A 13,668-nucleotide genomic window follows, 5' to 3' on the forward strand; every position below is an offset into this window, starting at 1 on the left:
TGTTCTTAAAAACTAGATTGAATCTCTACAATCTCTTCAAAATCACATCTATTTTCAGCCTCCTGGATGATGATTTGTGAAGGAGGAGATTTTAACGTTGCAGTTTAGTTCACACGTTCATCGCTGCTGACATCATCTGATGAGCCAGTCGGGCGAGAACAGAAGGATAGAAAGGCCACTTCTCTTTGTGTCAGCACTTCATGCTTTTCTCACGGGGTTTGACAGTTCATCTAAAATGACTATGAGTCATGAGGTTTTGTTTAGAAGGCCAAAACAAGATTCACATAATGGAGTTAGCTGTACTGATTTCTGAATTTCACAAGCTTAATATCCAAATCAAAGTTGAAAGAATTTGTACTAAAGTCACCTATGTTTTTTTTTAATAAAAGCAAAAGAAACAATGGATGAAAATGTAACCAATAATATTCATCCAACAGATGTGTCATGAAATTAGCTTTATGTGTTTTGGCCTTTTAAAGTATATATTCTAACTGTGTATTGTTTTGATTGTCAAAGCGCTTTGTGACCTGGTCTAGAAAGGCGCTTTAAAATAATCTTAACTTACTAACTTACTTACTTACTTACTTAAATGAACTGTTGTAGAAGCTAGTTGGCTAACAATGCTGACTATCAAAACATGCTAAGGTCAATGCTAATTTGCCAGTATCACCAGTTTAAGAAAAGTAACAGTAACAAATTAACAACAGCATTGTAAAACAAGTCTCTATAATCTATGCCATCATGTCACAAAATTAGCCATAGTTTGTTTTAAAGATGAAATTGTACATCAAATTGTACAAAATCTCCTGTTCCTCAAATAACAAAAAGTAAATTATTTAAAAAATAATGTGAAAAAAACAATATAATCTGTAACTTGAAGGGTATACATTAAATCCATATTTAAAATCAAAACACATTTCCTTTTTTAGTGCAATCAAGTGTGTACATGTTCAAGCACAAACACAGAACTGGGTGACCTATGAATGATTATTCAAATGTATGTCTGCAAAAATAGAAAGGGACATGCTCAAGATGTATTCAAATGCACCATCTATTTCAACCATACACATAGATATATTTAAACTGTAAATAAAGTTCATATTTTTCAGTCCACAATTGTCTTTGACTTATCCTAGAGTCTAAGTAGTACTCATATTCTAGCATCCTGCTTAGAAATCTAATCAATCATAGCACCTTGGTAAATAATCTCAAGGCAATATCACATACTGAAAGTGTCCAGTGACATTGTGATGTCGGCTGATTCGGGTAAAAAAAAAAAGGACCTTGTTATGGGTCCTTTCTTATTTTTGCTTTATTTGACTCCCCTTGGTAAAATCATTCAGAGATTTCCTGATGTTTCTTACCACATTTTTGCTGATGACATCCAGCTCTACTGCTCTTTTGATCCAACTGAGCCCCAGAGGCTGAACAGCTTAGTCAATTGTTTGCTAGAACTCAAAAAATGGCTGAGTGAAAACACTTTGCAGCTAAATGTGGACAAAACTGTGGTTATTGGGCCTGATGATAAAGTTCCAGGGTTGAGTCAGTACTTGGGTGACTTAGGTCAGTATGTCAAACTGAGCCTGAGAAACCTGGTCGTTGTATTTGACAAAGACATATCTCTTGTACAACACTGCAGAAAACTGGCCAGAAACTGTTTCCTTCAACTGAGAAAAATCTCAAAATCTAGGAAAATTATGTCATAACACAATCTGGAGCTTGTGTGACCATGCGTTTGTGTCTTCTCGTTACGACTATTGTGAGAGTTTATTTTTCGTTTCTAAACAAGAAGGAGCTATCCTGCCTGCAGTTAATAAAAAACTCTGCAGCGATAATTCTGACCAGCTCTAGTAGAAGAACTTACAATTCTACGATCCTTGAAACTCTTCACTGGCTGCCAGTTTCTTTCAGGATCAACTTTAAAATTCTGGTTCTTACTTTCAGAGCTATTCATGGTCAGGCTCCTCCTTACATCAGTGATCTGATCCAGCCTTACACCCCAGCTCGGGCTCTTAGGTCTGTGGATCAGAATCTACTGATGGTTCCTCACACATGGTTCAGGACCAGAGGAGAGAAATCCTTCCAGGCTGTTGAGCCTAAGCTTTGAAACGATCTTCCTCTCCCTCTGTGTTTGATGGATCTATTGACTCCTTCAAGAAACATCTGAAGACATTCTTATTTGTGCAGGCTTTTCCCTGATTCTATGTGTTTGTCTTATGCGTCTTGGCCTTTAAAGTATATTTTAATGTTTTTTTAATTGTTAAAGGGCTTTGTGACCCTGGTCTAGAAAGGACTTTAATAATGACTATTACTTACTTACTTACTTACATACAAACCAATGCAAACCTGACTATTCCATCTCCTTCTGATGGTTTCCATCCTAAAGTGTGAATATTAAAATTACTCTTACACATGAAGCATTTTCTAAGCTTGCTTAGCACTATAGCATGATGATTATTCCAGCTCAGTAGGAATGAGGGAATACAACAAAATCAGAGGTGGATGCATCCATCACTTCTCTTCTTCTTTGGGCATCTTATTTCACAAGATGGAGCATCATTGCCCCCTCTAGTGGCTGGCTCTAGAGCATACATTTAACTACATTTGATTTGACCTTGGTCAGGTTGTAGAAGCAGCAGCCTGGTGGAAATAGATGAGATTCCTCATAAACATCATCCTACACATCTGTTTTCTTTTTAGGGAAATCTTGACTAGATGTCAGACTATCTATCAGGAGAAATCTAGCAGTTAATGAAAAGCTTTGTTTGGCTCAGCTCTTTTTACCCATCACAAAGACTGATCCACTGACCATTTTAGGCTCAATCTTCTTTGAGCGTGTTTTAAAAAAACAGTTTTTATGTTTCAATTTTGTGCGGTGAACCTCCTTCAGGGGTTGCCGTGGCAACAACAACAAAACACATCTTCATCTCACTCAATGCTGTGCAACAATTTCAAAGCATGTTGAAAAAAACTAATTTATTTACAGAACATTGTTCTCTCTTGTCAGGTTGTCCTTCTGCAGCAAAGTCGTTATCCCAGATTGAACATTTAAATCCAGAAGTGTCATGTTATTTCTATTTGAGGAACTTCAGTCGAGGACAACACAGTGCAGGATTTCCATCACTCACTGTCTTCATGTCTTTCCTAGTATGCCAAGCGTTACAGTTTCCATGGTGACCAAGGCATTCCCAGGATTTAGTGGCGCAGAGGTGAAGCTTGAACTGAGAATTGGGGAGACATCAATGTTGTGTTGAACATTAGAGCCGCTTGATGTTTAAAAATTGTAATGACATCACCACACGCTGAAAAAAACATTGTCATGGTCAAGAATCAGCTCACTAACACACTAAGTTAATTATGATTAGACCAAGAGATGTTATAAAGCAGATTTCTGTTCAATTAAAAAAAGAAAATGATCTTGTGTGCAATAATCATCTGTCCATCTTCTAACAGTTAGTTGGGTCACAGAGGCAGCAGCTGGAGTGAAGAGGCCTAGACATCACTCTCCCCCCAGAAAACTCCACACCAAGATGTTCTCAGGCAAAGAAGTAACTTCAGTGTGTCCTGGGTTTGCCCCAAGGTCTTTTCCCAGTTGATCCTACCTAGAGTCTCTATAGAATAACTGACCTCACCTTATCTCTAATACAGACACCTGCAGAGAACTTTCCTAAAATCATCTAGATAGTAGAACACCTATGGCAGAAATGCATATTAGCCTTCCTACTGTGAGATCAGTCATTTTCATTGAGCAGATATACTCTTTAGGACCACCATGTAAGAGATAAATGCACTCCATCTCACAGGTTTTAAAGTATTAAAAAATACAAAATGTAACAGGGTGGTAATATTTACCTCAGAGTGAATTCAGCTAACACAGATTTCCACTAACTGAGCTATTACAGTTTAAAAGCTTAAAGGGCAACTACTGTAAAGTGTTGATTTAAGTGTCTCTTAACTATATCTTGAACCTCTTTTTTACTCAGTATGTGTCTATTTTACAAAACTCTCTTTTCATTGAAATATTTACATTAGAAAATTAGATTAAGCCCCGCCCACTGAAAACACTTAGTTTTTCTGGAGATTAAATCATGTTTACCATAACCCACTCTGCTGTGATTGGTCAAGATCAAGGTTTGTCACCATGGGTCATCAAACTACAAACAATTCTGATTTATTTTTCTTCTAGGAGAACACTGACTAATACTACTCCTTACTATACACAACTACACAATCTGTTCATTATTTCTGAAAGAGATATTGATGGTATTTTAGATCTCAGTACAGATGGAAGATGTGTATATATTTTTTAAGAACACTTTTATTAAAATATGTTACATTTTTTTTCGGAAAAATTGTGCATATATATATATAAATGTGTGTGTGTATATATATATATACATACATTTTTTTAACAAAAAGGAAATAAATTGTCCAAACTGATGACATCATTGTTTCAGTTCATGTTTCCGATTAGCGGCGCAGTGTAGCAGCTTAGTGCATTTCATCATGGAGTTTGACGTGCGGCAGGAAACAGATGAAAGCAGTTGCTCTCCCTGCGGCCTCAAGTTGCCACTCGCCTTTTGACACCTCCAGCTTCATGCCAGGAAGAATAAAACTGCGCAGTAATCCTAGATGAAGGGATTTTGGTTTTATCCAAATGGCCTCAGAGCCAGGACTCCCTCTGTGACCATAAATGGATAAAAGATTGTTAAAAAATCCTGTGATGTCGGTCGGCCTTTGGACGGCTTCTACAAACTGGAATGTACAAGCAGGTGTAATAAAAGTTTTAATAACAGAATATTTTCAGACCAAATCTACAGAGAACCAAACACATGAGATGCATCACATTTTTTTTTACTATAAATAAGCAGCTAACATTGAGAGTTCACTTGACCACACTCACACACCCGAGGCACACCAGAGGATTATCATCATGCCACATTTACAACAGAAAGAGAAGAACATTGAAAACACTCGTCAGCGGTTAAATGGACAGACACCGAAGGCAAGCTTGATCAGGCTAGAACTAATGTTGAGGCTGCATACTTAGTTTTAGTGGTCCGGACCTTTGAGTCATGGTGAGATATCGCGAGCACGACAAATATACAGATTGATTTCGCACAAAAATGACTGAACTTGGTTTTAAATGAGCAAACACCTTGGATGGGGTGTTCAAGAGTAGAAGCTGAGCTGTGATTGGCTTTGACTGCGACCAATCAAGTCACACAGAGAGGTCCATTCTTCACTCTTCTGTTGGGGTACACTTGGGTGCTAACAGGTGAGTAGGTAAGTATGTAAGTAAGGATACAGAAGGTTGGTCCATGATCCTTCCCATGGTGATCTTGGTACCTCTACTGAATAAATGAGTTCAATTCCAAATGGTGCAATATACAATTTCAGTCCTGCTGCCATTTTAAAAATTGACCCAGTAAGATCCCTTTTTTTGATGAAAACCTTTGAAGTACCAGATCAGTAATGGCTCTACTCCAAACTTGTTGCATATGAGAATGAAAAAATGAGGGAGGCAGAGAAGATATATTGGAATGTACATGGACAAGTTCCTGAAAAGGATAGGTATCTGAGAATTGTATCCAATACATGTACTGGACTGCTACTTTTAAAAATGGTCCCTCATAAATGGAAAACATGAAAACTTTGTCCATGAGTGCATTGTTCTTAATCTTTTTTCTTTTTTTTTTTGAGAACGTTAAATTGTTTTTTCTTAACTATTATCTTGAAGTCAAACTGTTACCGGGTGAGGAGTGAGCAGACACTGTAAATCTGTTCAGAATTCTCTATTCAAATAGATTTTTATTAGAGTAAACGAGCAGAACTTTAATGAAGCATATCTGTGTTGATTTAAAGGTCTTGATACAACCATTTCGTTGTTTATTAAAAATTGTTCAGTATCTTTGCCCATCTCTATTCCCAACCTATAGCTCAAAACTGTACCCTAAAGGGACCATTTGGTTTGGTTCATTATGTTTAATGACCTGCTTGGTTCCGTCCTGTCATGCACCCCTCTTTTGTGCTCAAAATATAAATCAGCGTAGGACCACTCTTTTAGGGCTTGCAAGTAATCCAATCCTTATTTAGAGAAAAGTAGTCCTAGTGGTTGATAATGTGTAAAAACCGTTCATGTTGTCCAACAGTAGACACAACAGTCATCAAACACTTTCTATTCCATAACACTGACTTCCAAGGATTTAAAGTAGCTCATAGACATCACAGCTCAGCTTTTTTGTGTCACCAGAGTCAAAAAAATTAGTTGTTCAAAAGCTAACACTGAGTTACATGTAGCACCGGACGAGACCCGTTGGTTTTGTCTTAGAGTTAAGTTGCCTCACACTCGTGTATGACAGCCATGACAAGCAATGTTATTGCGGCTCATAATCTCATGTACAGATCTATGGCTTATCACACCGACATCTTTGTCAAGACAGAAGTCGCTGACGCGCAGATTTTTGTTTAAGTTACAGAGTAGAAGAAAAATCATACGAAACGTGAACTAAATGACACTCAAGCGTTTGCTGAGATCACATCGGCACACAAACAGCAAAGATTCCCGTATAATGTTTTGGTAACTTCTTTCTACAGGTTCAAGTCTCTTTGTCTCAAATCAAAAACATACAGAAAACAGATTTATTGCGAACATGTTTACTGATATGCTGGAAAACCTTTGTGAAACTGCGCACGTACGAAAAACCACACACAACACTTCACGGATAATGAAGATTCATGCAGATGGGGCTTTGTTTTTGTACACGTTTGATCCCAAAATAAAAAGAATCATAAAGGGGCTGTTAAAACGTTACAAACTTGCATAAAGCGTACTTAAAATCACACTTTCTCTTCGCAGGACGAACGGTACTGACTAACTGCCAGAGAAATTAAGAAATATTGGCAGCCTGAAGCTCGCCCAGACAAAAGTCATAGTTGGTCCTAAATTTAAAGGTCCTTTTCTAAACCTAAAAGTTATGATCTATGATCCAAAACCTGCCTTAATAGGTCCACCAGCTCTAGGAAACAACATATGCCAACCTCGAGATGCTGCTCATATCTGCCCTCTTGTGGGCTGACCAACTATCAGAAGGCTAATGCAACTGAAATGGCTTGGAGATTAATTCTATTTTTTTCTCGTTGAATCAGAATCTCTTCATGTGAAATCGTCAGACAAACCCTGAGGTGTCAGAATGCAAACGAGCCGTTAAAAAGTCTTTCATGAGCCTTCCTCAGATGCAACTTCCTAAGATTTAAAATGCACTCGTAACACAAGATGGTGCTCCTGTAGCTTAGGTGCCATCAAAGATGAAGCAACATCATTAGTTAGCCATCCAGCATCCATTTACTATTCTGTACTCAACAATTCAAGTCATGATGTACGGTATCGTGCAGCCCTACATTGAGGAGTATGTAACATTTGAGCTGGGTTGACGAAAAAGACGGGTGACCTCAAATAATTTAAAGAAACCCAAAGGAAGATCTGATCTGTGCTGGAAGACTGTTGCCGCTGAGACTTTTTGAAAACACAAACTGTCCTATTCTGCAGTGTGAGGGGGAGTTTGTTGCAATAAAAAAGCACTTTGGTTTTCTGGTGGTTTGAGCGTGAGCATTGGCTGCTACGTGGACATCTGAGTCTGTTGGTAAAGATATGCACGGTAACAGATACTGATCCGACAGACGGCGAAATGCAACGGTATGAGCGAGATTTACAGATTTTGTTTACCACCAGAAAAGTCTGTTGTGAAGAAACAAAAACAGGGATCGAGATTATTAACTCTGGTATTCAAGCTAACCTGTGACTTGATAGAAGATGAGATGTAGAGTCGACCTAGTCGATGTGAGATGTGTCGTCTCTTGAATACAGTAGATCCGTATGGACGACACTGAATGTTTGTTTTCTGGTGGTAAACAGAAGCAGAGTAGGTGATACTGAACATCACAGAACTGTGGTTTGAAACCTGACAGAAAGATTAATCTGAGAAGAGGCTGGCAAAGGACTGACGCAGGCTGCGGATGGTCTCGGCTTTGGCTTCATCATCGGTCACGCTGCCTCGTAAGGTCTCTGTGAAGGTGTTTGTGAGTGACTGGGACTTACTGTGGAGAGATTTCAGTGGTTAATGGATGAAAGGGATGGAATTTAAACAGTAAATGTGACTCTTACTTGAGCTGCGGGGACTGTTTGGGTCCAGAAGGGGCAGGGATGGGCCCGGGCTGGAAGGCCTGACTAGGGGAGGTGTTAGCCGATCGAGCCCTCTGTGGGGAACCTTGTGCAGACTGGGATGGAGAGGCAGAAGCAGAGCGGTGTCCCCCTAGTGGAGCAGTATGGAAGCACTAGTCAAATACAATTCATCTGATTGTCATTTAAGAGAGAATATTCACACCTCGTCTGGGCTGTGATATCTGCAGGGAAAAAGAAGAGAAAGTCAAATTCACACAACAACTAGAGACGTTTCTGAGTCTTTCTCAAGACTGAAAGAACCATGAGTCTGCCCGAGAGCATCCCTGAACACCAGGTGCGGCTACTGAGGAAAATAATAACCACCAAAAGCTTCTGTCTTACCTTGATGGAGGAGGGTTGTGGAGAGGAAACTCCCAGCAGCATTTGAGCCATCTTGTGGAGGACCAGCTCCGTGATCAATTGTCTATCCTCCTCCACGTGTTCCCCGATCAGGGGCATCGAACTATCCATCACCTGCAGGGAGGGAACACAACTGTCGTTCACAGGGCAGTGAGGGCGCTGCTCCACTGGAGGGCGACGTTGACTCACTCTTCCAAGAGTGTAAAACTGAAGTTGAGATCACCAAGTAACAGGCGATGCCGTCAAGACACAGCTTTTACATGAAACTGTTCAGTTTACTTTAGTTTAGCGTTGAACTCTACTAATGAATAACATATTAATTAAAAATTCATTTCCAATATTATGTTTGTTCAAAAACATTTAATTACCAATATAAATTCATGATTTGTTCCACAGTTTTACATTGAATTTCAATTAATTTTCAATTCAATTCAAATTTTATCTTAGATGTCCTGGTCATTACAAACACCCTGGTTCTTTAAGTGACATCACGGAGATCAGATGATCACCTAACCTTTTGCAGGAGCCAAGGTCTCAACACTTTGGATAATAACGAAATGGAAATATACCTGAGTAGGGAAAAACTAAATGTGAGTTATACTGCACGTGTCTTACTTACATTTGAACATTCTTTTTTTAAATTCAAGTTATACTGTACATTCTTTATATATTGTATGAAATGACCGATATACACAGTAAAATACCTTAAAATATATCTATTCTAGCTTGAATTGAACTTGATAACGCCAGTATATTAAGTTCCAACCTCTGGCCTTCACTCTTAACTGATAATTCAACTAGGGACCTTGATGCTGCCGAAAGGCAAAATCTTTGTCTTAAGCCTAAGAGCTCAAACGTGACTTTGTCTGTAAATATTTTGATTCTCCAGAGAAGCCACAGACCACATCTAATGCCCTCCAAGTCATCCCTCAACTGCAGCTCACATGTAGATGCACGTGTCATAAAAAAATACATGAAACCAGTGTTTTCTTCTTCTGTGCAGACCGACATAAACAGTGCCGCCTTTTAGAAGTGGCTGTGATTCATGACTTCCAGCAAAGTCAGGGACGGCCATGATGGTCTTAACCAACACTTGCTGGACCAATCACATCTGTGGTCAGCTTGTGGGGGCCACAGCCGAATAAAGAGATCCAGATTTTCTTCCAAATAGACCTCCAGGTCAACCGAGACATTATCTCTTGAGCATGTCGTAGGTCTACCAGTGTTGACCACCTTCCTGACGAGACCAATCAAAAAGTTTTTCTTTTTATAGCTGATCTCAGTCAACAAAGTCTCATCGCAAACTAGAAGTTTTGAGGAAATTCTCCACTAAGAAAGTACATTGAAGGTTCATTATTACCCATGTTCAAAACATTTAAGTAACTTTCAGCAACAACATAAGCATGTATTCCCATAAACTCAGAACAAGGAAGAGGTCATAATGCAGATCATGTGGTGAATTCAAGAAACAACTACTGTCTAATCTCTTCTGTCAATTCCCGGAACATTATGGGTGCAGTTGGCAGAAGCCAGTCCTGCATATATCAGGTAGAAAGAACAGTCGAAGGCATGAAGGTGTGGATTTTGGACTCAACTCAGATCACTGATCTGATCCAGCCTTACTCCCCAGCTCGGGCTCTGAGGTCTGTGGATCAGAATCTACTGACGGTTCCTCGCACACGGTTCAGGACCAGAGGAGAGAAATCCTTCCAGGCTGTTGTTCCTAAGCTTTGGAACGATCTTCCTCTCTCTCTGTGTTTTATGTAGTCTACTGACTCTTTCAAGAAACATCTTAAGACGTTTTTTATTTGTGCAGGCTTGACCTATCTACTATCTTGACCTTTAAAGTATATACTTTATTGAGTATTGTTTTGATTATTTAAGCGCTTTGTGACCCTGGTCTGGAAAAGCGCTATATAAATACAAATTACTTACTTAATTTCTGTCAACTATAACAGTGTCATGAAGATCAACATTAACATGTTTTTCTTTTTCAGGGTACGAAAGTAAAAGTTTAAAAGGACATTGAGCTGCTTTAGTAATGGAATGTTCTGAACAAAGTCAACGTCCTCTTCCCAGATTCCATCAAACATTGACATTTACAGAGTTATTAGAAAATGAAAGGCTTTAAGAGGAAACATACTCCAACCACTTCACTCCAACACTTTGTGTTTCTTGCTTCAATTTGCTCCAGTCCAGTTTTCCTCACGCTTCCCGGCGTCTTGGCGATGAGGTGGGGGTGGAGCGCTGTGTTTTGGGCAGTTGAGTAATTTCCTCACAGGCCTGGTAAACCACCGCTGGGCTCGGCTTCAAACACATGCGGTGTCACACAGAGTTGGCATCCACCCGTTGATTTATGAGTCACCAGTCTCAAGCCTAAACGGCCTGGGTCCTGCTGCTCTACCATCAGGCCTTTGACAGCCTTTGCTACATTTAAACAGGTTCTGCACCCACTTCTTGTGGGTTTTACCACAAACAGATTTTGGGTCTGAAGCAGACTTTCAAGAGCACCATTAGCCCTCCGATAACAAACAGGCTAATTTGACAGATGTTTGTTCCCACAAACAGGAAAATTTCACAATGAAAGTAAATAAGTTCTTTTAGAACTGAACAGAACCACTCGAGGTCCAAGACTTGTACTTTGTTATGTGCTTGTATAGTATTTTAAAACCTAACTCTTCATGACAGGTTTTATTATTAGTGTTTTATATAGTGACTCACTGTTTTGGTTTAGCTGTATCCCTGTGTTTGACCATCTTTTAATTGCAAATGTTTTTGCAAAACATTTTTTTAACCTTCCTTTTTATCATTTGGAATTCAAAACAGCACACGGAAGGTTTGGACATTGTTTGTAGCTACCCATATTGTTAGAAAAGTGTTTATCCATTTTCCTTCTCCCAAGAGCTTCAAAAGGATATCCTTGAGCTTAAGCAATGATGGTGCAAATAGCGAAAATATGTAGACAAAAAAAAATAGTTATATAGTGTTGCTTTAAGGACCGCTGTTGTGACAACTTGTAAGGTGTCAAATTTAGCATTGATCGGTGGATCAAGTAATAACCATATAGCCTGCAGTGTTAAGGATTAACATGTGTATTTCCTTCTATTTGTTGTCCTCCAGTGAGGAGATACCGTCATAGGTCTGTCACTACAACATGATCAACGTTGACGGATGTTGTAGTTATTGTGAGAACAAAACTTTCCAACTCTTACTTCTGATGTTGCAGAGCACATCATTTAACCATGGCTTGCAGCTCCAGGTCATTGTCATAGAAGTTTCATCGGTCAGCCACAACATCTGCTGTCAGTGACCCTGGAGGTTTTAATCCGCATTAAACTCCATAAAACACCTCATCACTTTTCATGAAAGCTCCCGGTCATGGTGGACATTTCAGTCTGGGACAGAAAACAGATTCCCACAGTGATGGAGGGACATGGCTCTCTTTAATTAGATTCCATCACAGAGAGACACAGATGAGGAAGAACAGGAAGCTCAGAGAGGACATTTTTGTCAGACTGTGTCACTCATCCATCTTTGGGGAGCTGCTAGAGGTTTCCTGAAATAGTTTTGACAAGAGTCCTCACTGTTGACCTGCGATAGAGAGAATGGTTGTGATGTCATGCTTCCTGTCCAAATATGGGTTTGTCAGTCCCAGCAGATCAGGCTGTTTCCTCTGATATGAAGACAGACAGACCTCAAACTACACAGAAACTATTGTTGCTTTTCTTCTCACAGAGCCCACATGAGAACTGCTACAGAAAGTACTATCTACTCCAATCAGATTTGCTTTTTCTAGCATCACTTACATTTTTTCCAATAACTGACATATAACATTTGTTATTTGTTAGTATTTACATATCACCTTGAAGATGACTAGAGTGGCTAGTTTGTTATAAAGTTATCCTCTAATAATATATTTAGTGAATTTCAGTGTTTCGTTTTGCCTTTTTTTTTTTTTTTTTTTTACAATTTGTCTTAAATATATTTCAATTTTATCTGACCAACACGGTTTTGTAACATATCCATACCAAATATAACTACTTGTCTCTAATTAATAGTTATAACACACTTTTCTAATTAAATGTCTCTTTTTGTACATTATTACGTTATTATATTTAGGCCTATATCATAACCTTTGAAATATATGCTCATGCTACATGACAATTCCAATCGGGACTCACAAACTACTAAAGCAGGGGTCTCAAACCCGCCCTCAAAGGGCTGAGATGGTGCAAGCTATGGATCCATCCAGTCAAGCACATCCAGTTGAACCAGTCAGGCGTCTGAAGACAGTGATCAGGTCATTTTAAAGCTGACGACTGATTAGTTAACTCATGTGTACTTTACTTTGGAACAAAAACCTGCACCGTCTCTGCCCTTTTCTGGATGGGTTTGAGACCCCTGATTTAAAGGGATGAAAAAAATGGGATTATTTTTAGATTATTTTCTTTTTAGAGATATCGACATCCAAATAACTCCATACTGCTCTTCTGTAATGTCCATCTTGTATTCAAGCCATGAAAGGTTTTTGCCTTTAACTCTAAAGAAGAATGGATCTCACTGAAAGTAATCACAATTAAACATTTTCATTTTGGGTGAAGTACAACTTTAACCTTAACCTTTAATTCAAGTGTTGTTGGTTTAGATAGATGGATAGATAAACTTTATTGATCCCTCTGGAGATCTCTTTCGGGAAATTGTTCAGTCTATATGTCTATGTTTAGCAGGTGAACAACTCTGAACTTGTGTCTTTAACAGAGACAAAGAAATGGCAGACACTGGAGGTTGTTTTCATTCCTGACTTCTTGTTTGGTCTACACAGTAATCGTGCTCTCAGGGCCGTCATGTATCATCAAGTGTGGTGGTGCCTCACGCTTCTATAGCAGATCCACTATCAGTTTTGCATTTATTCCAGCAGGTGGCGTCTCACCACTGGTAACGTTTACAGCAAAAGATTCAGGTGGATCGAACTGACCTCGATGATGTAGTCGCTGCCATCTTTTCCATGGACGGCCTTCACCGCACACATGTCCAAGCCACCGAACATCTCAGCACAGGAGTCCACCCACAGTCGGTATCTAGGAGAG

General features: G+C 39.2%; 1 protein-coding gene across 1 annotated transcript in view; it reads right to left on the reverse strand.

Moving 5' to 3' along the window:
• Positions 1–4,770: 4,770 nt before the first annotated feature.
• Positions 4,771–13,668, reverse strand: part of syn3 (synapsin III) — a 61,834-nt gene continuing 52,936 nt past the window's right edge. Inside the window, exons 10-14 of the mRNA XM_087787988.1 lie at positions 13,557–13,659; positions 8,564–8,695; positions 8,385–8,403; positions 8,165–8,312; positions 4,771–8,097 (exon numbers count right to left, since the gene is read on the reverse strand). Coding sequence (XP_087644114.1) covers positions 7,974–8,097; positions 8,165–8,312; positions 8,385–8,403; positions 8,564–8,695; positions 13,557–13,659 — 526 coding nt within the window. The 3' untranslated portion in view covers positions 4,771–7,973. The remainder of the gene's footprint in view (positions 8,098–8,164; positions 8,313–8,384; positions 8,404–8,563; positions 8,696–13,556; positions 13,660–13,668) is intronic.

This window comes from Callionymus lyra, chromosome 3, assembly GCF_982586985.1.
Source record: "Callionymus lyra chromosome 3, fCalLyr1.hap1.1, whole genome shotgun sequence".
Taxonomy (NCBI): Eukaryota; Metazoa; Chordata; class Actinopteri; order Syngnathiformes; family Callionymidae; genus Callionymus; species Callionymus lyra.